The sequence below is a fragment of the Pelobates fuscus genome, chromosome 5 (genome assembly GCF_036172605.1).
Source record: "Pelobates fuscus isolate aPelFus1 chromosome 5, aPelFus1.pri, whole genome shotgun sequence".
Taxonomy (NCBI): domain Eukaryota; kingdom Metazoa; phylum Chordata; class Amphibia; order Anura; family Pelobatidae; genus Pelobates; species Pelobates fuscus.
The window spans coordinates 254,144,234-254,172,100 of record NC_086321.1 but is presented as its reverse complement, the minus strand read 5'-3'; the positions used below and the strand labels follow the sequence as shown (position 1 = coordinate 254,172,100).

The 27,867-nt window shown below is 42.2% G+C and overlaps 1 protein-coding gene across 5 annotated transcripts in view; it reads left to right on the top strand.

The window, feature by feature from the left end:
• SLC24A2 (solute carrier family 24 member 2) overlaps window positions 1-27,867 on the top strand; it is a 284,348-nt gene that overhangs the window by 198,244 nt on the left and 58,237 nt on the right. For 4 of the 5 annotated variants that reach the window (XM_063455237.1, XM_063455238.1, XM_063455239.1 and 1 more), the window contains one exon: window positions 26,024-26,074. The exons of the other annotated variant lie outside the window; for it this stretch is intronic. In XM_063455237.1, the coding sequence (XP_063311307.1) occupies window positions 26,024-26,074 (51 nt within the window). The remainder of the gene's footprint in view (window positions 1-26,023; window positions 26,075-27,867) is intronic. 5 annotated transcript variants of the gene reach the window in all.

Genomic DNA, 27,867 nt, shown 5'->3' with positions numbered 1-27,867 from the left:
TCTTAAATAATTAATTATTTCAACTCCTGTTTTTGATATCATTACATGCATAATTGGCTAAATGCTCTTGGCAGTCCCCACAGAGCTAAAGCAGCATGAACAACAAATGGAGGAAATCACTGGCAGGGAAAATGTTTTGACACAAATTAAACAAGTCCATTGCATCTGTGATGACGTGGACTGCTTAATATCTGTGTTAAAGTATGTTATCATGGAGAGTGCACCAGTTAAACTAGAATAAAGTGCATGAGGGACACTGTCATTTGGTAAGACCAATCTTTTCAGATTAGTAGGTTACCGCAATGTAAATACCTGAACTAACCAGTATGGATGGGTTTGAGTATTTATTTTGTGTAAGGCAACTTGTCTATAGAATTCTAAAGGTTCTTTGCTCGGGTGCTTGCATGTGATCTAGTAAAAAAGTACAAGTGCAATACTAAGAAAACTATACATGGGAAAATAACATAAATTAAACATACTTAAATTATCTGAGAAACAAAACTAACGTTGTGAGCAGGGCCAATGGCAGACCACTTGGCACCTTGACTGGGTACCTCCGCCAATCACGCTTCCTAGTAGTCGCCGAGTACCATAAGCACCGCACCGGACACCATAAGCACTGTAGCCCCCCTTAGCTGATGCAGCATGGCTGGGGTATCGCCGTCCATTCCCACTCTGGACCAACACCTGAATCCAGCTCCCAGTGGAAAGACCTCTCCTCCAAGAGAGTATAGCAGGTATAGCAGTGATTATAGCAGTATAGCTGTTCCCCCCACACGTGAGCTGAGGCTTAATGCTAGGAGTAGTCAGTTTAATGCAACTAAGCTCTCACAATTTATACACACATTTTAAACGCCAACATTTACATACACTAGGGTACATAGATCACTATAGTATAAGGAATGGTGGGATCAGACAATAGGACAGGACAAAGGGGGAGAGGGAGAGGCAAGCAATACATTCAACATACTCCTCCACTATGCCTGAGAGATAATTGAGTCAGGACCTGTACAACTCAATTATCTCCAGTTACAGAAAAACACACAATTTCACAACACCCCAAAGTACCCTTAAAATCAACGGAAACCCCACAAGAGTCACATCCTCGGATAGCCCAGATCTGAGTGACCAACATATCCAAGAATCATTCAGATCGGTTCAGTGGTTCGGATTTTCCATGGAAGTCAACTTTTAACATGTCTTTTTACATGGCTCATAGTCTTTGGGCAGGAGGTTAGCCAGCAGGCCCCTCCAGGAACACATGGCAGAGCCATCTTTGCCACACACCATTCCCCCCCCCCCCATAGGAAGACTAACCAGGTACCAGACTTGCTGCCGGTCTCTACCTGAGTTAGTTGAGCAGCCCACCCAAAAACAAATAGCTGGCCTGATAGCCTCCTGCTCCATACTCCGTCTGGTCAGTTCCAGGTTTCTTTGTGGGTAACCAACCTCGCCACTGAGAACTGGAGAAGCCTGGTTGCTAGCCTCCTGCCCAGTGATTATGGTCCCTGGGAGATATTGCCCTTTAAGGGACTGAATTGGGGCTTATGGACTGCTACCATAATGTACTGACCCTTTAAGAACTACTTTTGGGCATGTGGATTGTATAATACTGTCCCTAGCCCTTTAAATACTTTGGGGACAGATTGGTACTTTTGTATATGGCACTTCGGACACAGTCGAAGCTGTCGAAGCTGTCGAAGCTGTCGAAGCTGTCGAAGTTGTCGAAGTTGTCGAAGCTGTCGAAGCTGTCGAAGTTACTGAAGTTACCGAAGTTGTCGAAGTCGTCGAACTGGCCGGTATCGGACAAAGGACCATGTGGCGGCGGCCATTTTAACTTCGAACACCGCCGACCCTTAACATCAACTCCACTTCGACACTTCGACCAAAGTCGAAGTACAGGCACACTTCGAATGGGACTTAGCCGTTTTTATGCCAGGAATTGACCGACCGCACAGCCCAAATCTATGGAACTGTTTTGGGCAAGAAAATGTGCTTGCGGTCGGTCATAAAAGGACTTCCGTGTAACTTTTGATCCACTGGAGGGATTTGCCTGAATTTTGGAAGTGTTTATGTTTAAAGTATGCTGAGTCTGAATATGTGATTTGTATGTGAATGTGATGTATGGTTTTGAAGTTACAGATATTGTGTAAAAGTTATGTTTTAAACTGTATAATAAGTGGATTATCTCTCAGGCTAAGGGGAGGGGATGTGTGGGTTGTACCATATCTCGGATTGGTTATTTTATGCCTCCCCCTGGGTGTGGCCTGTATGTGTGAGATGGAAATAAAAGCCAGGCTGGATGAGCCAGTCGAGAGTTCCTGTTTTACCCTCAAAGTGAAGTGTCGTCTCATTATTGGGGGAGGATTTATTGTATGCTGTTCCAGTTTGACTGCTAGGATTGAAAACCTATTCGTATGGTTCCTATTCAACTGTCTACAGCATTCAGAGGCTTGAGAGGATTTATATGCTTCTCAGATTCGGTGATTGTGGTGTCTACCAGAGTGCTTGGAGTCCTCAGGAAACGCTAGGAGCATCCATTAACGGAGGTACCCAGTCGGGGTGCCAGGCGATCCGTTACACCCATCATCTCCAGTGTCTCCCATGTTCCCTGTGGTGGAGCTGTCTGTGCTTAGTGGGCAGAGGCCAGCAGCCCTGTAGCCAGCGCTTTAGCTGGGTTGGCCTGTTTGTAGTCAGGCTCTGGAACAAGGGAACAGGTAGGGCAAAGGCAAGCTGTGGTCTGCTCTGATGCCAGCTCTTCTGCTGGGGGGGCTGTCAGGGGAGACCACAGTCCCATCCACTACACCCGGAACCCGGTTGGGAATCTGCCGCTGGGGGAAGGAATTGATTACCTCCTCTCCCTGGTAATATATAAAACATCATACTCAAAAGCCAAATATGTGAATATTAAAAACCAAAAATGAGCATTACAGCATGCCCATGGCCGTATTTATATGTCATGTGCCTACATTCAAAGGTGCCCCTTTCCCCCAAATAAGGCAGGAAAAGTAAGTAATATTAATTCATGAACTGAACATTGCAGGCCTAAACACATCTTAAAATCGGATTTGACAGCTGCATATGTATAATAAGAAACATATTTCTAACCTTATCATATATTGTATTTGAATCTGTGAGTATAGTGAGTGTATGCAGCTGTGTAAATGAATGCAGGAATATGATAATGTTTGAAGTGGTTAGGAGTTAGGAGTGGTTCAGAGTTAGATTACATATGGTGTTTAGTGTTAGAGGGACACTATAGGCACCCAGCCCACTTCACCTCATTGAAGCAGTCTGAGTGCAGTGTCCCTATCCTCCCAACCATGCAATATTAATACAATAATTATATTGCAGGGTTAACTCCTCCTATAGTGACTGTCTTTCAGACAGCCACTATAGGCGCTTCCTGGTGCTGACGCTCTCAGCCAGTGACTCCCCAGTCACAAAACTGGTTTGGAAAAAGTATGATTCTTTGCAATCAGCGCCACCCCTCCCCAGCAACACTCCATGCTTCCTGAAACGGAAATTGCAGAAACCAGATGCCGCCTGGGGGAGATGACGTCGGCACTGGAGGCAACTTTGAGGTTAAACCATTCGAGAGTGGTTTAACCCCTTGAGGTAAGAGTGCACTCGGGGGGCCTCCTGGCACCTTAACAACTTAATTTAAATTAAGTTGTTATGGTTCCTAAACTAGCCCTTTAAGCTCAAAAAAGTGCATTAAAAGTGCTGAAACCAGGTGCCCCCTAGTGGTCAAGTGTCTATAGGCCCTGAGCATAACTTGCAGTTTTCCTGTTTTATGGTCTTCAGCCACAAGTCTTTGCCTTTACTTACATCTAAGCATCTGCAGCTTAAATTTAACCGCTACTTATCCGAGTTAACATTCCACATATTTGACATCAGAACATAGCAACGTTCAAGCCTCATTATAGCTTACATTAAATATTCAGTATGTTATTTGTCTTAAGTTACACCTTATACACATTCTGTCTTTCTAAACTTACTGACGTTTTACTTCTTCGCCATATTTTTTCACACCATTGTTACACTGCTATATTTATAGTATTCACATTACATTCACACCATCAATGTCACATTTCTTGTATGCACCTGCTCATGATTACTCACTTGTATGTCACCCCCCTCTGTTTTAAACATTTTTTTATAGACTAGAGACTATATTTTATTTCATATCATGTTATATTTAGGAAATTGTGAAGATAAGAGATACATTCTACTGAGTGTGAATCACTGATAGCTATACCTTAATTTACTGCACTATGAGATGGTAATTCAAACAAGAGTAGAAATTTGTTAATGATTTTCTGCATACAGAGTTAGACATGTTACTAATACTACTAAAACATGCTATGTATGTAATGTTGTGATGCGCTTATGTGTATTGTTTACATTTAAATACAGGGGTGTGTTTGTATGTAGTATTGGCGTATACATGCATGTGAGCTTTTGTGTGTATTGTTGTTGTTTGTATATAATTTTGGAGTTTGAATACAGCAGTTTGTTTGTATGTAATGTTTGTGTTTGATTGCAAGGGTGTTGTGTTGGTGTTTGATTGTTAAGATATATGTACACACATACACCGCTACATGCATACACACGTACTGCTTTTGCAAGAAGGAATAATACACCCTCATGGCATTAAGGGGTAAGGTCTCTTTTACCATCTTTTTCACTTCACTAGATTGCCAGTCTCTGTGCCTTCCCTGCTCCTTAATCTTTTTTTTTTTTCAGTGACTTTCCATTTGACTAACACTGGGGGTTTCACAAGTGGATACTTTCTACTAAATTACGCACTGTGTTGATTCTTGTTTTCTGACTTACACTGTATGTGTCTCTGTTCCCCATTTTTTTGTCTCCTTTATTATTTTACCAATAACCAACACTCCTTATTAATGCAATGTTCTATATATCAGAAAAAAAATCAAACTTTAAAGTGCAGACAATCTGTGTGATCTGTAGTGGAATCTAAAGTTTCTGAGAATCACACTCACATATACCAGTGCTCCTTCTGCCCGAAGTTCCAATTTGAGAGGGAATATATCCCACACACCCTGAAATATTGGCACTTTATGCTTCTTCCACACTTTCTGGTGTTAGAATGAGAGAAACCAGAAAACCCCAGTTGCATAGTAAATCAACAATGTATTAATAACACAAAGATTCAAAATGCTCATTTAAAGGGACTTTGAAATTAAGTTGTTATGGTGCCAGGAGGTCCCTTACGGGGTTAAACTGTTCTTGAAGGGTTTAACTCCAAAGTCTGTGTTCCAGTGATAAATCGCCCTGCCTCTCTGCCCTTCCGTTTTTAAAAAGTCTCTAAATCAGAAGGCTCTTGCAGAATCAAGCAGCGGGGGTATTATTTATATGTCTTTTATATTCTTCTATTCTGTTTATTCTATCAACTTATCTCATTACCAACAATAGAATTGGGCGCTTAAAACGTTTGGGGGAAAAACTTCCTTAATTGTGTATGTTTCATATCACTTTGCTGATCATTAATTTTCCCTGAATCTCCTTGAAGTTAAATTTTTCCACTAAAAAATCTTTTTGGACACAGCTTGTCAACAAATTTCTTTGAATCAAAATGAATTGAGAGATGTCAAAATGAATGGTTGGACAGAATTTTAAGCCTTTAGCTAATAATTTTTTTTTGTGCTAATGTAAGTACTTTTGTTGGTAGATTACATTTACAAATTTTACCTACACTCTTTGTCTTTTTTGCCACTGAATTATCTACCCCTTCTAGTCCCCCTTCTTTTCATTTATTTTTCTTTTTTCGGTGTCCTTCCTGCTGTGTCCCTGCTGGTGTAATGTACCCACTATCTCTTCACAATATACATTTGTTGAAGTTTGTGTAAGGGTTTCACGTGTTTATGGAGACTACTTGGAGGGTTGTACGTGGGGGGAATGGAGAGCTGCATATGTCTTGTTTGTGGGCAGATATGTTATGTTTGGTAGGCTGTGAAATATTTCACTTCTGGAGGCAAGCAGCAGGACCTGCTAACATAGAGAGAGGAGCAACAACTGTTGTGAAGAGACCAGTGGGCCATCAGAAGCTAACAAGTACTTGGTTGGTAATGAGGCATGGAACCCAAAGTTGCAGCAGCTGAGGTGAATAGAGTCGAGTCAGACGCTGTCTGTTACTCCACAGTCAGCGTTTGAGTATAGATGGCAAGAACCCGTGGTTTGCCTTGGCATCAACCTAACAAAGGGCGAATGCACAGATTTGAATGCAGTTGCACAAGAAGTAACCTGAATTAGACAGAGAGAGGTGAAGCAGTAATTCAGACCCCAGTACGCAATGCCACATGTGTAAAGGTGTAAAGGCATATTTCCAGTGCACAAGGTCAGTCATAGTGTGATTTATCCAGAACAACACCTGCAATACCCACTCTGCAAAAGAATCAACCCGACCAATGAATGAGTGCTGCACTGCACACAACTTCCTCGCAAACCAGGACTACCTTTGTTTGCAAACAGTTATGGTGGGTGGTTGCCCCTTTATGTGACTTTAGGAGTCACCACTAACCTGCATCAGATTGAGTTTCTTGGAACCAGTACAGTCAAAAACCTCTATATAGCAGCAGTGTATGTGTTTGGGTGGCAGAGGATAACACGTCCAGGAGATAGAAGATGGAGGTCAGAAATTGTGTGATCTGTCCATCACCATCTTACCTCTTTGTTTATGGAAGAAAGATGTGACAATGCTACAGCACACTCTGCTGGTTGTCTAGAAATTTGTCCGTTTACTTGATAGTATGCTTATTAGTCCAAACAAGAAAGCACAACCGTGTTAAGTTTTGCTTTTTCCATTTCCTTGAAAGTGGTACCTATTATATATTTTCTGTTATTACGATTGCCTTCGGGTCAACACTGTACTTTTGATATATAAATGTTTTTCACCATATCTTTAAGGATAAATTGGTAAAGACTAGTTCTTGTTCTAAATAAAGAATCTAAGTTTCCTCCCCCTCTTCCCCCCCTCTCCCCCCCCTCCCCCCCCCCTTAATTCGTTGTTTGTAATCAACACTTGTTTGTGTCTTAGGACCTGTTAATGAGGAGATCTTAAATCAATTGGCTAGTGAGCCACAAATGCCTTTGTGAGTGTGGTGCAAGACATGCAAGCAGAGAAGTCCATGTCTGTCCACTGAGACCACACCAGTAGAAGGAAATATAGCTGTTGGTTGACCCTGGTCTCAGTAATGATTCCTCTTTGGAGACGGCAAACATATGATTCCATTGGTATGTCCTGGGGGTTGACTGGATCAGTGCATGACTTCATGTCACAGGGAACCTGGATCTTCTCCTAAATATTCATTGTCTAAACTCCCCTGTCTTGACTTCCTAACTGCCAGCTGGCTTTCATCACAGCTGGCATGTGAATCTAGTAGTTAACATTTATGGGGTTATTCACTAAACTCCAAATGGCACTGTACTGAATGGAGCAAAACCATCCGGCTGCATACGGGACCATTCAGACTACAAAATTCAGACATTGTTCACACTATTTAACACTATTTTCAATTCAGGCTCCTAATGGATCTGAAGATCTGGATTATGTGGGGTTGGCTACAAATCCTATTTGAGTATTCTTAAGACCCCAATACTACCATAAAGGAAAAGTACAACCTCCCTATGCTCCCACCTGCTGCATATCTGCTAAACTTTTAAACTAGAGACTGGGTAGCATTGGGCCAGGGAAACAACAGGAGGTGGCCCCATGCCCTCATTTGTGGGCAACAAATGAAAATAAAAAATAAAAAAACTTGGTTCGCAAGACTTGAGACTTAAAAGCCTTTATAAGGACTTTCCTCACTATGAGAGCTCAGTTTGTGGCAAGCCCTAATGTGGCGTAGATTAATTATTTTTATTCATCACTTTTTAAACATTTACTGTTCTATTGTTGTTGTTTTTGTGAATTAGGTTTTTAATATTTTTATTAGTTGCACCAGGATTTATGGATTTTAATTGGCCTTTTTTGGGGCTGAAGGTAGTGTTCTTTATTTTTAAAGTGAGGTGGCTAGGGGATTGGGAACCCCTATCCATCCAGAGGTTGAAAGGGGGGACATGCCATTATTGGATGGGTGGACAATGGCATTGTTTATATATTTAGATCCCCAATTCACAACCCATGTCTGGATGGAGTCCCTAATTAGTTCCCCCGAATATCATAATTAGGGCCCCTTACCTGCAGCTAGTGGGTGGAGACAAGGACATTAGGCCCCTCCTCTAATATTATCAGGGCTCCCACCTGCCACCAATGGGTGGGAGCCGAGGGCATAACATTAGGTCCTTTCCCAGAATCTTATCATTATGGCTCCTACCTGCCACCAATAGGTGAGGACATGAGGAAAGTAAGTCCTCCCTCTTTAACATTATAATTAGAGCCCCTACCCACTGGCCACTGTCCCTCACTTGATGCCCACAAGCTTGGACAATGACTGCCCAGTCACTAATTTTAAACTTTACCCAGATATGTCTCCACCTGCCACATGGCAGGTGGGGCATTGGGAGGTTTAAAACTTCCCTTAAAGTAATGTGGGGGTATTTGAGACTCCCATAGGGTTTTTCATTTATTTATTTTACATTTTTAATGTTGTGACTGGCTAGCAAGCTCTGGTCAGCCACCACATAATTAACCCTTGCACTATCGAGGGTTTTTGACTTTTAATTAGCACTTAAAATTATCTTTCACTTGCATGAAAGCAAGTGAACGATAATTTGCAAATGTACATGCATTCAATTCCAATTTTTAGTTTAATCGGTGGTTTGTGAATCTGTAAGCTTTGATTTTAATCAGGACACTAAATGCATTGGGCTGTTCCTGCAGATTTGAAAAAAATGGAAGAATGAGACAGCGCTTACTTAACTTATAGGCAGCAACCTTAAAAGGAATCCCTCAAACCCTTTAAAATAAGACAAGAAAAACAATAAAAAAGGCTGCGCCACAATCAGTAATAAAAAGTCCAGTTAAAAGGCAAAAGTCCAAATATATTATCCTTACAAATGGTCTTTAGTGATGAGGTCTTCTACTATTGCAGTGGATCCACTTTATATGAAAGATAAAAAGAGAGAAGGACAACCAATGGTGCAGTATGTAAAATTCAAGTATAGACGTAAAGGAGTAATAATATAAAACTCACATTTGCCAGAGCTAATAACCAGCTCTGGGGTGAAGCGCATTCAGCGGTTTAATCCCCGCTTGTGGGATATAAATGGATTCCTCTCCGTCACTGTTGTCCAATTCTCGGATAAAAAGAGACAACCAATAGTGCTCACTGTATGGTAATATTGATAAAAAAATAAAAGAATGTACTTACAAGACAAGAGCAGACCAACTGCTCTGTGATGACCGCGTGGGTGGATTTATCCCCACCTAAGGATTTCTTTAGGTACAGGAAACTTCCAAAGATGTATTTCAGAGGTTTTACATAAAACCAATAAAAGGTGAATAAGATAATACTAAAAAGCCAGGGTAAAATAGATTATGTGTCTATAAAAAAGGTAATTTTATTGTGCCAATTACCTTTTTTATAGACACATAATCTATTTTACCCTGGCTTTTTAGTATTATCTTATTCACCTTTTATTGGTTTTATGTAAAACCTCTGAAATACATCTTTGGAAGTTTCCTGTACCTAAAGAAATCCTTAGGTGGGGATAAATCCACCCACGCTGTCATCACAGAGCAGTTGGTCTGCTCTTGTCTTGTAAGTACATTCTTTTATTTTTTTATCAATATTACCATACAGTGAGCACTATTGGTTGTCTCTTTTTATCCGAGAATTGGACAACAGTGACGGAGAGGAATCCATTTATATCCCACAAGCGGGGATTAAACCGCTGAATGCGCTTCACCCCAGAGCTGGTTATTAGCTCTGGCAAATGTGAGTTTTATATTATTACTCCTTTACGTCTATACTTGAATTTTACATACTGCACCATTGGTTGTCCTTCTCTCTTTTTATCTTTCATATAAAGTGGATCCACTGCAATAGTAGAAGACCTCATCACTAAAGACCATTTGTAAGGATAATATATTTGGACTTTTGCCTTTTAACTGGACTTTTTATTACTGATTGTGGCGCAGCCTTTTTTATTGTTTTTCTTGTTCCTGCATATTTACTTGGTCTGACAGAATTTCAACTGGAATTGGCTTAAGTAAATATGAATTACCACTGCTTTCATTTTTAATCCAGTGTTTAGTGAATAACTCCCTTAGGGTGAGTAAATGTTGCAGGTCGGGGGTGATTCCTGACCTCCAAGCAAGCAGGACGTGGTTTGTGAGAGATCCTCAGATTCCCTGTGTTTTACGTTAAAAACTAGAGGAAAGAAAATCCCATCTTGCAGCTGGCATGCGATTATTGTCTGCAGACCATACCTGAGTCCATCTTGAATCGATATTTCCTTAAGCAAGGCAACTTGGTGAGGGCTCCTGCGGCCTTCCTCACAATCTTGAGCGGGAGAAACGTATCTCCTACCTCACCTACACTCTGGCTGTTGTTCGAGACTTTTCCCCCACTCCTCCCCTGAACCAGGGCCGGCCTTAGGCAAATAGGCGCCCTGTGCGAAAAGTCTTCATGGCGCCCCCCACCACCCACCAAGTTGCCTGAATACAGTAACACACACAGGCACCAGGGACGTGTATATCGTGAGGCAAACAAGGCATCTGCCTTAGGTGACACTTTGCAGGGGGTGGCAAAAAAAGCCGCCCCCAAACCCCCAGGCAGATCCCTTGCTTGCCTCACGTCCTGGGGGGCTCAAGAGCTGGCTGGCTGGCCATGTTTGAGCCCCCCCTCCACTCCGAGGCTGGCAGCGGGCAGCGAAGGAGCATACTCACCTGAGCTCTTCCTGCTCAGCTCCCTCTGCGCCGCTTAATGAAGCCGTGAGCCGGAATATGACGTCAGTCCGGCTCCTGGCATCACTAAGAGCCGCCTACTCAGTCTGTGCGCCCCCTGCCTGCCCGCCCAGCAGCCACACTGGACTGCAGGCAAGAAATCCACTCCAGCTCTCCCATGGAGGCTGGGTGGATTTAAAATAAAATTAAAAAAATATTAGTTTGTGAGTGTTAGTGGAAATGTCTGTGTGTATGTGTCTGTGAGTGTGTATGTCTAAGTGAATGTGTGTGTGTGTCTGTGAGTGAATGTGTGTGTGTGTGTGTGTGTGTCTGTAGGTGTCTGTAAGTGTGTGTGTGTGTGTCTGTGAGTGAATGTGTGTGTCAGTCAGTGAGTGTGTATGTGTCAGTGAGTGAGTGTGTATGTGTCGGTCAGTGGGGGCGTGCGTCTTTCAGTGAGTGCATGCGTCTGTCAGTGAGAGTGTGCATCTGTCAGTGTGTGTCCAAGTAATAGTGTGTGTGTGTGTGTATGTCATTGTTTGTCAGTGTATATGAGAATGTGTGTCTGTCAGTGAGTGTGCGTCTGTCAGTGAGTGAGCGTCTGTCAGTCAAAGTGCGGCCTTGACAGGAAGGGGTGGGGGAAATTTAAACTTGGTTACAGGCATGTACACACACACACACACTCAGTTAAAGGCAGTCACACATACAGGCACAGGCACACACAATGGCACAGCTACAGCGACACACACAATTAGAGTCACACACAGACAGTCACACACACACAGACAGTCACACACACAGACAGACAGTTATACACACACACAGGCAGTCACACACACACACAGGCAGTCACACACACACAGGCAGGCAATCACACACAGACAGTTACAGACAGACAGACAGTTACAAACAGACAGACACACACAGGCAGGCAGACAGTCACACACACAGGCAGGCAGTCACACACAGGCAGGCACACACACACACACAGGCAGTCACACACACACAGGCAGTCACACATGCAGGCAGTCACACACGCAGGCAGGCAGTCACACACGCAGGCAGTCACACACAGACAGACAGTTAGACAGGCAGACACACACACAGACAGTCACACACACAGACAGTCACACACACAGGCAGTCACACACACACAGGCAGTCACACACACAGGCAGTCACACACACACACAGGCAGTCACACACACACACACACACAGTCACACACACAGACAGGCAGTCACACACACACACACACACAGACAGGTAGTCACACACAGACAGGCAGTCACACACACAAACACAGACAGGTAGTCACACACAGACAGACAGTCACACACAGGCAGTCACACAGACAGACAGTCACACACACACACAGGCAGTCACACACACAGACAGGCAGTCACACACACACACAGACAGGCAGTCACACACACACACACACAGTCACACAGCCACATGGGACATGTGGGGGGGCTATAGGGACACATGGGGGCTATAATGAGACACATGGGGCTGGGGAGGGGGCTACACATGGGGCTATAAGGACATATGCAGGGCTGGGAGGGGGTACAGGGACACATGGAGGGCTGGGGGGCTATAGGGACACATGAAGGGCTGGAGGGGGGTATAGGAGCATATGAAGGGCTGGGAGGGGGGAATAGTGGGACACATAGAGGGCTGGAAAAGAGGGCTAACAGGCAAACAGTCACACTTACCTCTATCCAGTGGATGAAGCTGGCTGATGGGGAAGCAGGGACTCCTTCCCTCTTCCTGTGCAGCAGGGGCTTCGGGAGGTATTAGCCCCGCCTCTGCCTCACGATAAGCCCCGCCCCCGCAGCTCGGTAAGCCCCGCCCCCTCTGCCGCGATATATATATTTTTTTTAAATAGACCCTGACACCGGCCATGTGCGGGCTGTGTCGGCTGTCAGGGCACCCCCTGCTCCATGGCGCCCTGTGCGGCCGCACAGCTTGCACACCCCTAAGGCCGGCCCTGCCCTGAACCGGTGTGGTTTATTCTGATACCTGCTGATCTGGGCTGCCACAATTTCTTGCCTTACAGTGGATGAACAAGTACTCTCTGGCTGGTGATGGGGGCGGAGGCCACCAAGATTGCAGACACACCAGACCCTGCAACATGTGGCTCAAAGCTGCATTATGCAAACCTACCAGGCCTACCCCACCATACTATGCATACACTTGATGTTATTTTTGCACGCTTCTGGGCTATTCTGAGGAGAGCAGAGATACCTCTTTACCTCCTACCTGTGCTGAGAGCTAAAAGGACTCCGATGCGACGTATCGGCTATGCAAACGGAGGGCCGCAAGTCACAAGCAAAGACCCACACAAATGACCCGCAGACCCTCACCATATTATCCCAAACAGGAAGAACCTGGACTAGGACAGTTACCAGGTTTGTGGCAAGAAAGTAGCAGACTCCTCACCTTGGCATCGCTGCACCGCTCACAAAAATGGACTATGCCCCTTAGGGATATAGGTTGACTGTACAGTCTATCGGCTCAGGGGGCTTGCTCAATAACACACAGCTTTTGTCACTCAAGAAGTATACAGGACTCATTTGTCTAATTATGCGGCTGTTAGTTCTAGAGCGGGTGGTACACCCATGAAGCCTATGTAACAATCCTACTTATTTTTGTTTTTATTTACTCTAGTTGTGCAGATAGTAAGCATTAGCGGAGTCTAAGTGCACACATACTGTGTTTACACCATAACCACCATAAACCCCATGAACCGCTGTAGCTTGGTTGGGGACCCAAGACCAGGATCCAGCTTTCAGTGGGTAGACCTCTCCAAGTCCGGAGAGCATAGCAGGAACAGCTACTCAGGGGAGTATTGTGATATAGCAATCCCCTGAGTGTATGTAGTTCTCCAATCTCCCAAACATGAGCCAAGACTTCATGAAGGGGTAAAGCATTCTGTTTAATGGGTGGCCTTTAGTGATGTACCGAACTGTCCGCCGGCGGACAGTTCCCGGCGAAATTAGCTTGTTCGCGTTCGCCGCGGCGGGCGGACACATGCGCAGTTCGATCCGCCCCCTATTCGTCATCATTGGGCAAACTTTGACCCTGTGCCTCTCGGTCAGCAGACACATTACAGCCAATCAGCAGCACTCCCTCCCTTCCACACCCTCCAACCTCCCTCCCAGCATCCATTTTCGATTAATTTGGAAGATGCATGCTTAGTGAGAGGAGGGAAAGTTTAGCTGCTGCTGATTACATAGGGAAATTGATAGCTAGGCTAGGGTATTCAGTGTCCACTACAATCCTGAAGGACTCATCTGATCTCTGCTGTAAGGACAGCACCCCAAAAAGCCCTTTTTAGGGCTAGAACATCAGGCTGCTTTTTTTTTTTTTTTTTCCTGTGTAATGTAATTGCAGGTGCCTGCCAGCCTGTGTGTCAGGCTCACAGCATATACTGTGCCCACTTGCCCAGTGCCACCACTCATATCTGTTTTAACAATCGGTTAAGCTTTACATTTAAAATAAATATTTTTTTTTCACTGTAATAGAAGAGCAGTTGCCTGCCTGCCAGCTTCTGTGTGAGGTTGGATGCCTTGCCCATTTGCACAGTCAGTGCCACCACTCATATCTGTTTTAACAATCGGTTAAGCTTTAGATTTAAAATAAATAATTTTTTTTCACTGTAATAGAAGAGCAGTTAGTTGTCTGCAAGCATCTGGGTGTCAGGCCTACTTCAGCGTGTGCCCTGCACAACCCTGCCAGCGTGCTTTGACAGTTGCCAATCATATCTGCTGTCTCTTTAGCGTGCTTTTACAACGAAAAAAGGTTTCCAGTGTAAGCTAATAGCAGCCAGTCAGTCTCCTTCAAGCGGCTCTGTCAGGCCTTCCTTCAGCGTGTGCCCTGCACAACCCTGCCAGCGTACTTTGACAGTTGCCAATCATAGCTGGTGTCTCTATAGCGTGCTTTTACAAAGAAAAAAGGTTTCCAGTGTAAGCTAATAGCAGCCAGTCAGTGTCCTTCAAGCGGCTCTGTCAGGCCTTCCTTCAGCGTGTGCCCTGCACAACACTGCCAGCGTGCTTTGACAGTTGCCAATCATATCTGGTGTCTCTTTAGCGTGCTTTTACAAAGAAAAAAACGTTTCCAGTGTAAGCTAATAGCAGCCAGTCAGTGTCCTTCAAGCGGCTCTGTCAGGCCTTCCTTCAGCGTGTGCCCTGCACAACCCTGCCAGCGTGCTTTGACAGTTGCCAATCATATCTGCTGTCTCTTTAGCGTGCTTTTACAAAGAAAAAAGGTTTCCAGTGTAAGCTAATAGCAGCCAGTCAGTGTCCTTCAAGCGGCTCTGTCAGGCCTTCCATCAGCGTGTGCCCTGCACAACCCTGCCAGCGTGCTTTGACAGTTGCCAATCATATCTGGTGTCTCTTTAGCGTGCTTTTACAAAGAAAAAAGGTTTCCAGTGTAAGCTAATAGCAGCCAGTCAGTGTCCTTCAAGCGGCTCTGTCAGGCCTTCCATCAGCGTGTGCCCTGCACAACCCTGCCAGCGTGCTTTGACAGTTGCCAATCATATCTGGTGTCTCTTTAGCGTGCTTTTACAAAGAAAAAAGGTTTCCAGTGTAAGCTAATAGCAGCCAGTCAGTGTCCTTCAAGCGGCTCTGTCAGGCCTTCCATCAGCGTGTGCCCTGCACAACCCTGCCAGCGTGCTTTGACAGTTGCCAATCATATCTGGTGTCTCTATAGCGTGCTTTTACAAAGAAAAAAGGTTTCCAGTGTAAGCTAATAGCAGCCAGTCAGTGTCCTTCAAGCGGCTCTGTCAGGCCTTCCTTCAGCGTGTGCCCTGCACAACCCTGCCAGCGTGCTTTGACAGTTGCCAATCATATCTGGTGTCTCTTTAGTGTGCTTTTACAAAGAAAAAAGGTTTCCAGTGTAAGCTAATAGCAGCCAGTCAGTGTCCTTCAAGCGGCTCTGTCAGGCCTTCCATCAGCGTGTGCCCTGCACAACCCTGCCAGCGTGCTTTGACAGTTGCCAATCATATCTGGTGTCTCTATAGCGTGCTTTTACAAAGAAAAAAGGTTTCCAGTGTAAGCTAATAGCAGCCAGTCAGTGTCCTTCAAGCGGCTCTGTCAGGCCTTCCTTCAGCGTGTGCCCTGCACAACCCTGCCAGCGTACTTTGACAGTTGCCACTCATATCTGGTGTCTCTATAGCGTGCTTTTAAAACCAAAACTTTGTTTCCACTGTAATAGAAGAGCAGTTGCCTGCCTGCCAGCTTCTGTGTGAGTTTCACAGTGGATACTGTGCCCTCTTGCCCAGTGCCACCACTCATATCTGTTTTTACAATAGCTTAAGCTTTAGATTTAAAATAAATATTTTTTTTCACTGTAATAGAAGAGCAGTTAGTTGTCTGCAAGCGTCTGGGTGTCAGGCCTACTTCAGCGTGTGCTCTGCAGACCTGTACCAGTGTGCTTTGACAGTTGCCACTCATATCTTGTGTCTCTATAGCGTGCTTTTACAACCAAAATTTGTTTTTCACTGTTATAGATTGAATAGCAGTTACTTGTCTTCAAGCGGGTGTCTCAGGCCTACTTCAGCGTGTGCTCTGCAGCACTGTTCCAGTGCACATTGCCAATCATATCTGGTGTCTCTATAGCGTGCTTTTAAAAACAAAATTAGTTTTTCACTGTTATAGATTGAATAGCAGTTACTTGTCTTCAAGCGGGTGTCTCAGGCCTACTTCAGCGTGTGCTCTGCAGACCTGTGCCAGTGTGCTTTGACAGTTGCCACTCATATCTTGTGTCTCTATAGCGTGTCTCTTGCCTTTCTTTTAACCAATTCGTTCCTTCCATATGGTTTCAAAAGATCTCTGGCATCATTACTTTCAACGCAAATAACGTCATCATAGTTAGTCTCCTCATTATTCACCGGGAAGAGAGTGTTTGCACTGACTACCCACAGCATGCTCTTGCCATTGCCTACTCCACCTTCAACGACAGGGTGCAAGTCCCAAGGAGAAGGATCATTCACTTTATTATCTGTCTTTATTTCACAAGTAGTGCCTGGAACATCCTCATGGGTCACAAGATGTAAATCTGGACTAATGTCAACCCCAGGGTCTGGAAAATCTAAAGAGTCCTGTATTGTTATTTGTCGTCACTACCTTCCCGCGTCGGGAAGATTTCTTGCACAGGGCACCCAAAGGCCTAAGGCTGGCCCTGTGCATGGGTCAGTGGCTCTGCACCAGACTTCCCTCCAATTGATCAAAGTTAAAGGATTTCAAGTGGACTGATTACAATCACAGGGCCTCTAAAGAGTCCTGTATTGTTATTTGTCGTCACTACCTTCCCGCGTCGGGAGTGGGTCATTTGCGCCCCTGCTGCCTTCCTTGCATGTGGTAGCTGTTTGTCAGGGATTTGTCAATCCATATCTGCCAAGTGACCCTATGTAGGGGGAACAGTCCCTATTCTGCTCTGTGTCAGTGTGTATCATGGTCTCTGTGGACAAGGAACAGTCTCTATTCTGCTCTGTGTCAGTGTGTATCAGGGGTTTTGAGCACAGGTGTCAATCCATATCTGCCAAGTGACCCTATGTAGGGGGAACAGTCCCTATTCTGCTCTGTGTCAGTGTGTATCAGGGATCATTAGGATAGGTGTCAATCCATATCTGCCAAGTGACCCTATGTAGGAGCAACAGTCTCTATTCTGCTCTGTGTCAGTGTGTATCAGGGATCATTAGGACAGGTGTCAATCCATATCTGCCAAGTGACCCTATGTAGGAGGAACAGTCTCTATTCTGCTCTGTGTCAGTGTGTATCAGGGATCATTAGGACAGGTGTCAATCCATATCTGCCAAGTGACCCTATGTAGGAGGAACAGTCTCTATTTTGCTCTGTGTCAGTGTGTATCAGGGATCATTAGGACAGGTGTCAATCCATATCTGCCAAGTGACCCTATGTAGGAGGAGCAGTCTCTATTCTGCTCTGTGTCAGTGTGTATCAGGGATCATTAGGACAGGTGTCAATCCATATCTGCCAAGTGACCCTATGTAGGAGGAACAGTCCCTATTCTGCTCTGTGTCAGTGTGTATCAGGGATCATTAGGATAGGTGTCAATCCATATCTGCCAAGTGACCCTATGTAGGGGGAACAGTCTCTATTCTGCTCTGTGTCAGTGTGTATCAGGGATCATTAGGATAGGTGTCAATCCATATCTGCCAAGTGACCCTATGTAGGAGGAACAGTCCCTATTCTGCTCTGTGTCAGTGTGTATCAGGGATCATTAGGACAGGTGTCAATCCATATCTGCCAAGTGACCCTATGTAGGAGGAACAGTCCCTATTCTGCTCTGTGTCAGTGTGTATCAGGGATCATTAGGATAGGTGTCAATCCATATCTGCCAAGTGACCCTATGTAGGGGGAACAGTCTCTATTCTGCTCTGTGTCAGTGTGTATCAGGGATCATTAGGATAGGTGTCAATCCATATCTGCCAAGTGACCCTATGTAGGAGGAACAGTCCCTATTCGGCTCTGTGTCAGTGTGTATCAGGGGTTTTGAGGACAGGTGTCAATCCGTATCTGCCAAGTGACCCTATGTAGGGGGAACAGTCTCTATTCTGCTCTGTGTCAGTGTGTATCAGGGCTGGGCTTTGAGGACAGGTGTCAATGTTAGGTGATGTCTGCCCTTTATGGATTAAAAGCAGACTCTGCATCAACTGTGCAATTTTCCATGGGAGTTTTGCCATGGATCCCCCTCTGGCATGCCACAGTCCAGGTGTTAGTCCCCTTGAAACAACTTTTCCATCACTATTGTGGCCAGAAAGAGTCCCTGTTGTTTTTAAAATTCGCCTGCCCATTGAAGTCAATGGCGGTTCGCGCGGTTCGCGAACCGAAAATTCCGGGTTCGCGACAACACTAGTGGCCTTATATGCAAGTCCCCATGCAAGGGGCACTCCCACCTGAACCTTGTGGGGAACTGCAGCACCAAGTCACAGACCAAGAACAACAATGGTTAAATACATGGCACTCCTATATACAAACACACAACCCATCCCCTCTGCCTTGGAGATAATTGAAACAGGACCTGTACTAATCTAATCCAATTATCTCCAGCAAAAACATACTTTTTTTAAAAAAAAACATCCCAAAAGTACCCTAAAAATACATTTAAAAAAAGCCCCTGATAGCCCTGATCTGGGTGACCAACATATCAAAAAAATCACCTAGATCAGTTCAGGGGTTCAGGGATTTCCTGGAAGTCTTATTTTGACCCACCATGCACATGGTCTCATGCCCAAAACAGTTCCAGAGAATTAGGGCTAACGGTTGGTCTCTCTGTCTGGAGTACAAAAGTACATACTTCACATGAACAGAGCCTTTTAAAGTGCATTGGCAAGGTATATTGCAGGGCCCATAGTCCTGAGACAAGAGGCTAGCCAGCAGGCCACTCCAATAACCCGTGACAAGGTTCAGTTTGTCACAGGGCCATAACAACAGGGTAGGAGGCTGGCAAACAGTCCCCTCCAAAAGCCAGTGACGAGGTTACTTTTGTCACACCTATGCTATATCAATACATGCTTATATGGCTCTTGTCTATTTTTATCAGATAAGGAAGGATAGAGGTATTCTTAATTGATCAGACTACCGTATATACTCGAGTATAAGCCGAGTTTTTCAGCACATTTTTTGTGCTGAAAAAACCCAACTCGGCTTATACTCGAGTCAGAGTCTGTATTATGGCAATTTGCATTGCCATAATACAGACAATGGGGGCTGTGGGGGCTGCAGAGAGATGTTACTTACCTTTCCTGCAGCTCCTGTCAGCTCTCTCCTCCTCCGCCGGTCCGTTTAGCTCTTCTGTCAGCTCACAGTGTAAATCTCGCGAGAGCTGCGGCTCTCTCGAGATTTACACTGGGAGCTGACCGAGGTGCTGAACGGACCGGCGGAGGAGGAGAGAGCTGACAGGAGCTGCAGGAAAGGTAAGTAACATCTCTCTGCAGCCCCCACAGCCCCCTCCTACACAGTGCCCATCCACTGGACCACCAGGGAAGGAGAGCCCCCCTCCCTGGCCAGCTAGCAAGCAGGGAGGGGGACAAAAAAATTTATATATATTAATAATAATAAAAAAAATAAAAATAAAAAATAAAAATAATAATAAAATAAAAAATAAAATAATAATAAAAAAATGTAATGAAACAAAAAAAAATATTAAAATAATAATTAAAAAATAAAAATGCCCACCCCCCACCAAGGCTCTGCATCACACTCTGCATTACACACACACTGCATTCATACACACACTGCATTCATACACACACACTGCATTCATACACACAGCATTCTCATACACACACACTGCACTCATACACACAGCATTCATACACACACACACTGCACTCATACACACACTGCACTCATACACACACACTGCACTCATACACACACACTGCACTCATATACACACTGCACTCATACACACACTGCACTCATACACACACACTGCATTCTCATACACACACTGCATTCATTATATACACACACTGTAAATAAATATTCAATTAATATAATTTTTTTAGGATCTAATTTTATTTAGAAATTTACCAGCAGCTGCTGCATTTCCCACCCTAGTCTTATACTCGAGTCAATAAGTTTTCCCAGTTTTTTGGGGTAAAATTAGGGGCCTCGGCTTATATTCGGGTCGGCTTATACTCGAGTATATACGGTAAGTGGTTTTCACATGAGTTTATTGCAATATGTTTCACATGCCTAGCTATCTTAGCACGCCCCTGCTTAGCCTCTGTCTTGCCTAACTGCTAGACATGCTTGACTTACACTGGTATTATTAGTGGAAACTGTCACAAAAACCCACAAAAGGTGGATCCAAAAGGCGCATTACCAAGCCTTAAAGTGGCTGGACTTTACGTGATAATATAGCGAGATTCAAAGTTAAGTATACAGAAATACATAAAGTCAAGCTGGGTCTGGATACCAGAAAATACAAGTCAAATACGAAGCTGAGGTCAGGATACCAGAAATCACAAGGTCAATACGAAGCCGAAGTCAAACACAGAAAATCACTAGGGAATCACTAGGAGCACAAAGTGAGGATCGGGCACCACGATAGGGCAATGAATGGGGGTAAAACAAACCTTAAATAGGCTTACCTATGTTCTGATAGGTCCACGTCATCATTGTGACTCAAAAAAGATTAGGACTGCAATGATGACGTGGTCACTTTAATAATGGGCGTGACATCACGCCTACTATCTATTTATAGATGTCCTGCTGCGCGGCCGCGTGGATCGGTCAGACCATGCGGCAGGAGGAGCTGAGTGCACATGAATGTGCTGCGCAGTCGGACTCGAGGGAGGTGAGTTTCTCTCAGTATGCCACGCGGTTGCGTGGAGCGGTCAAGCCACACGGCAGGAGGAGGTCAGCGCGGCTCGAGGGAGGTAAGTACATGCCACAGATACTAATTGTTTTGTGTTGTTTAGATACTAATTGTGTCGTACTCTCAAATGCTTTATTCTGTTCAGCTATATACGTGGATTTTCTTGCTAGTGCTGTTGGGGCATTGCAAGACTATTTGTCCTTTTTCAGCACAGGAAAAGATTGCTTAAAAAAATAGTAACAATAAATATAAAATAAAAAATGTTGCAGGTCAAAATGTTTGTTTCTGCTCAGAGAATACAGTTCTCAAAAAAACGTACCTGACCACACGATATTCCCACAATACCTGTATTCAAGATATTGCTAATGGGTGCAGAATAGTAAAGATTTTGCAACAGATCTTTTTATTCCCTTAGATAATGTGCTTATCCCAGCATATTCAAAGGAGGCATGAATATTGAATATTTTAACAAGTTATATATAGGGTGATGCTAAAATAAAGTGTTTCTCAGAACAACATGTTCCCTGTGATCCTAACTCATCATCCAAAATTACATTTTACTTCTTAATTGGGAACTGTGCTATGTCATATGTTTTTTTGCTGCTGAACTCATTAACAAAGTTTTGTCATTTACCTCATATTCTAGGTTGTACTAGCTAGAACATAAAATGCTAATTAGTTAAACCCCATGGTGCTGTGCACATGAGCACTCTAGTGGCTTTTGTATTCATAGAGCACCTTGGAAGGAGTGTTCAATAATCCATGTGCTATATACATATATATATAAAATGTGATTCTTTGTTAAACTAATTTACATATGCCCACCCAGAATCCTTTACGGTAGTAACATCACTGCAAATTTGTGATTTCTGTGGGAAAAGCAAGTCTTATGGCTTGACTGGTGTGCAGATTTTTGTTTAACATTGCCAGGAGTTCCCTGACTTTCCCCTAATGTAAGTAGACCTGTTTGCTAATGGTTTGAGTTCTTACCTGGGATCTGACATGCGCTGCTTCCAGTCTCTATAAGTGCTGGAAACTTGCTACCTCAACTAAGCCCAGTTGTAAATGACTTAGGTAAAGGGCTGAGAGAAATTAGCTGACCCTAGATCAGTGTACTCATTTTGCTATGGAAAACCTCTAGCTCTTCATAGCAAAATAGGAGAGGCAGGGAGCAGCAATAAGCAAACCCCAGGTAAGAAGTCATTTGGGCATTACAAGGGCAATTGTGGTATCACTGCAGCACAGTGTTGTGGTTTAAGATAATAATAATAAAGTATTTAACCAGGAAATGTGAATTCAGATTACTCTGGTTTCAAAGATGCTTGGCGTGGTCCTTTAAGTTGTATCTTTCAGTAGTGTTTGAAAACCAATATCATTACATATTTCAGAAGCTACACGCATGTTTTTTCATAAACTACAATCCAATTAAAACATTATTGAAACACCAGATATGTATTTTTGTCAGAGTCTGCCTCCATCCTACCTCTTGTATTTATTTTCCAAAAATAACTCTCTACATTGGTGAGAAAAATCTATAAATAAACTACACCTGTGACCAAGTTAATTATTGTTACAGTGAGAGAATACCCAAGTGGTGTTCAATGTAACACTTGTTTACCGTGGATATTTTAGAACTTTCCTTTAGAATTTTCAGTTCAACTTGACATATATAGTTTAGCTGTGATAGTAAAGTGACACAGTAGGCACCCAGTCCACTTCAGCTCATTGAAGTGGTCTGCGTGCAATGTCCCATGTCCCTTAGCCCCGCAGTTGTAGTTATTGAAGTTTCTGAGAAACTTCAATAGTTACCTTTCAGGGTTTACTCCTTCTCTAGTGGCTCTTTACCAGACAGCCACTAGAAGGACTTCTGAGTGCTTAGACAACTTTTGGTCATCTAAATGACACTGGACGTCCTCACGCTATGCATGAGGACTTCCAGCACCACCAGAATCTCCGTAGAAAAGCATTGAGTAATCCTATCCTATAGGGAAATATTAATGCAAGTGCGGTCATTGCAGCACATGTGCATTAGGTATCCTTCAGATAAGTGACTGAAGGGGATTTAACCTCTTCAGTGCTGCGGCACTGTAGGAAACTATAGTGCCAGGAAAACGGCTTTGTTTTCCTGACACTATAAAATCCCTTTAAGCAGGAGAGGTTAGTAATAAGCTCCAATGGAGTTGCAGTCAGCAATACTGATATACCCACATATTCTAAAAAGGGAGAGGGATGCACAAAATACAACATATCCACAACTATTTGCCAAAGTAGCCGAATAAGATGTTCCCATAAAATCACATACACAAAAAATAATGGTTTTCTAAGAGGGGGGCTGTAATAAAACTAAGCTCTGCATACTAAAGAATAGGTATTAAGACAATAAATTGTTAGGCTAACAATTCGGCAAGCATCATTCATTACGTATACATGTATGTTGTGATTGAAATGTTGAGTTTTTAAATTCAGACATTGTTTTTGAGACACTGAAATGTAGCTGAGTGCATATTGACACAGGGACATTGTATTTCTGTTAATAGTGGCACCTGCATGAGTACGGATTGGGTTTGGGTTTGGAGTTAAGATTAGGATTTAAGGGGAGGCTGGGGATGGAGGGTAACCGTGGGATTGTCATGTAATTGATAAAACTTCTTATAAATGGAAACATTCATTTCACACTATTCCCAGGTGTATAAATTGTACTTAACAAGTAGGGTGCTCTAGTCAAAATTTGCTTGAGCTTTAAATTGGCCATTAATAATATACGTGCTCTGCCTCGCTGATGATAATAAGAACCTTTCCATTTCTATAAATATTTTACGTTTGAGCTTGTAATTAAGTACAATATAACTGGATTGGACTGTATGCTCTGTAAATTTTGTGTGTGTCGTGACACAAAAAAACTGTTAAGTTTAATCAATAACCTGGGAATTGTTGACAAGTGTTTAGGGCCATAGCCAAGCATAAACAGATGGCCTGGATAAATTATCCTGCTTGGCTATCATTAACTAAAATGTGCAATTCTCTTGTATATTCCTCACTCTTCCACCTTAGTGGCTAAACCCCATTGAACGCAGTTCGCTTGTATCACTGAATTTGATCAAATTAATTTATCTTAGAGGAGCTCACACACTTATCATAAAGTGTTTATGTTTTATGCTAAAAATGTCTTTAGGCATAATTAAAACTGATATGTCTTGCTTAACACTTCAACTCCCACAAAACTTTTTTTTAATAAAAACCTCTTTTCCTACAATAAGTGTCAGAATTTTGTCACGTTATACATAGTAGTATTGTTCCAGGTTGTTCATATGTTTGGATGTAGCTAGTTTCATGGAAATTCTCAACATTTTGTTCGTGCCACTCATTGTTTCTTGTCATTGTGGTGGAATTATGGTTCTATCAAACGGTGGATTTCTCACCGAAATTCTTTGTTTAGGGGACTCCAATAAAAATATTTTTTGGATAGAAAAATAAAATATTTTAAATCTTTTAGGTCTTCTAGATTGTATTTGTGCAGGAATGTATTTCTTGTCACCCTCCCAGAATGTCAGGTTTACTGTTCCACCATTTGTTACACTCTGTTTTTTTTCTTACATTTTCTCCTAAGGCTGAATCAGATATGATTTTCATGTCTGTCGCACAAAACATTTAACTATATACCTTTAAAAAATATATATATTTTTAAAATGATATTGTAACATCTTATAACAGTTATGCCATATATGAAACACAGGATTATTATAAGCCACAACATATGAAATGTGATGTATAGTAACCTACTTTGTTTCCGAAATGTGAGCACATGTAAAGCATAAAGAAAATGAATGCATTGTAACCAATCATGATAAGGCTCAGTTTTTTTAAGCATCTGTTCATAATGTAATAATGTAACTGAGTTAGGTTAACTTGAAAACTGGCAGATCCAACATCTAGAACAATGACCAAAAATGGAGAAGTGGAAAAAAAGTTTATTGTTGATATTTTTTACCACAAGTTACCCAGTTTAGCTTAATTTGTACAGACTTTTTATTTTTATACAATTTATGTTTTTTGTTTTTTTTTTGCAACGTCTTAATTTTTGATGAACTGTCCTAGGAATAGTATAAACTAAGTATCCAGTTTAGTGCAAAAATAAATTACTTATGCAATATGACGGTTTATTATGCTTATAAAAATATATATATTTTTGGACCATGAGAAATATTGATTAGAATGGAAGAAACGTATTCAGATTTTTCCATTCATTTTCACACATGAATGATTAAGCATTAAATTGGGGTAAATTGACAAAATTCTAAGGCTTGCAATCTTGTGTTAAGTGAAGCAAGTCTTACGTTTTGGAGATATCCTGATATGACAACAGTCTTAACGGAATAATTTGAGAATGGGTTATGATAAAGTTTACAGAACATTAGTGTTACTAGGGATAATTTATAAGGTCCATCAATAAAAAACATTTTATAGCAGAGACATTTGTTTACCCACAAGAAGGCAAATCACTCAAACAAATCCCATTTTTTAGTTGTAAATGTTTTGTTATTGTTATCAATACAACATGCAATTACAGTTAATTCTAAATTTTTTTTCTCTAATAAATTAGATGTCTTTTCTAAAATAGTTAATGTTTTTATTAAAATGGACATGCTGCCTATGTTATTGTTCTTTCATTTTCTAATCAAAATACGATTTAGTGTGTTCTGTATCGTGCAATCATGTCTTCTGAGAGCTCACTGACACAGTATATAATGGCAGAGCTTGCACTCCTGTACACACTTATTGGTCATCTTTCTTCTGTGTTTTTACTGTAATATTGTAGAACTTGGAGCATATGGAAAACTAAAATATTATGACACTATGACCGAAGAAGGTAAGAACTTTCATCACGCTGGCACTTTATTCATATCAGGTTTCTTGTCATGCCTTTTTATTTGATTATACTTCACCCCTGCATGATTCATACAAGCTGCTGTAATGTCGTTAACCTTGCAACTGTATAATGCTGTATCTTCACGTCTGGATCAGGTCTTCATAGTGCTGTTCCAAGAGAGGAATGTTTTCATTGAGGCCGCTTGTTGAAACATAACATAAGCTTTATGTGGCATTTTGGAAGAAGCTTGCAATGTCTTTCAGAAACATATTTGTACATAAGATTGGGCTGTGTTTCTTTAATCAGCATGAATAGCATGATTGTGATAATACCTGATTAATTGTGGAGTATGGAATCTAATAATTAATTAACAGTGGATCATGTTTTTGCATTGGATCAGTGTTTAGTTCATTTCCATTGTGTTGTTTTGTATATTTGTAACCCATGCTGGCCTGGATTGTATTGCCACTACGTTAGATCACAGGTGCTTTAAGGATCAGCACACATTAGTATGTAATGTGCGTAACCACTATATTAGTCCCTCAGCCCCAGCTATTAGGTAAAGGTACAAAGCAGTTTTAAGGTTTTGCTGCAGCTTCGCTCTCTCAGACAGAAGTGATTTGGTTTGATGGCACATTTATAATTGTAGTTGTTCAACAGCATAACAGTTCTGGATCCCAAGAGGTCACTTACAGCGTTTCAAATCTATTTTTAAAATCAAAAATATTTAATCTAAATTAAAATCAAAAATATTACTTTTGTAAGCAGTCCACTAAAGAATACACAAAGATAAATATGTGTTCAAATCATGCACGTAGGGTAATTTTCAATAGTTTGTCAGGAGTTCTTTTATAAAAAGGAACTAAATATAGGTGTGTCTATACTGGAATTCTTTTTTGTATTTGTGTATGAACCTTTCACCATTCTTCAGAGCAATAAACAAGTAGTACAGCCTTCTTGGAGGGAAACTATAGCACCACCCAGGATCAGGCCTGTGTTTTGGAGGTTGTGAATCTCAGCATCAAGTGTAATCTTACCCTTGATTTGTATTTCATGTCTCAATATCTTCAGTCAGTCTTAAAAATGACTACAGATATTTCCCTTATTTATATTGCACAACCTATATATAGCTTTATTAATATCTCTGACCTGTAACCTGTGCCATTATGCACTATTCTTTAAAAGAAAACGTTCATCAGTTTTGATTATTACTGAAAGTAAAAATAAAGTCTGCTGGTATATTATTTAATAATGAATGCATATATGTTAATACATCACGTTAGTGTATCTCCTAGCTTACCCTTACCCAATGAAGGCTGATATCTTTAATTCTTGTTTGGTCAAAAGCAGACCATGCACAACTTTGGTGTTGGTACCAAATGCTAACTTTGGCCAGTGTTAAGTAACTAAGTGACTAAATGGCTACTAAAAAAGACTGGATATACCCCATATTGAATACCCTGGGTTGTCTACTTAAAGAAAAAAAAATGTTCATGTGAGGTGTGATTCAGAGATTTATGACAGATAACAGTGTTACAATGTCACTATTGATAAATTTCAAAATATATATATTTTGAAACAGCAATGTCCTACTTGTACTTATAGCCCTATAACTTGCAAATTAAAAGCTAAGAACATGTTAACATTGGGTATTTCTAAACTCAGGACAAAATTTAGAAACTATTTAGCACAGGTGTTTTTTGGCGGTTGTAGATGTGTAACAGATTTTGGGGGTCAAACTTAGAAAAAGGGTGTGTTTTTTTAATTCTTCATCATAGTTTATAATAGTTTTT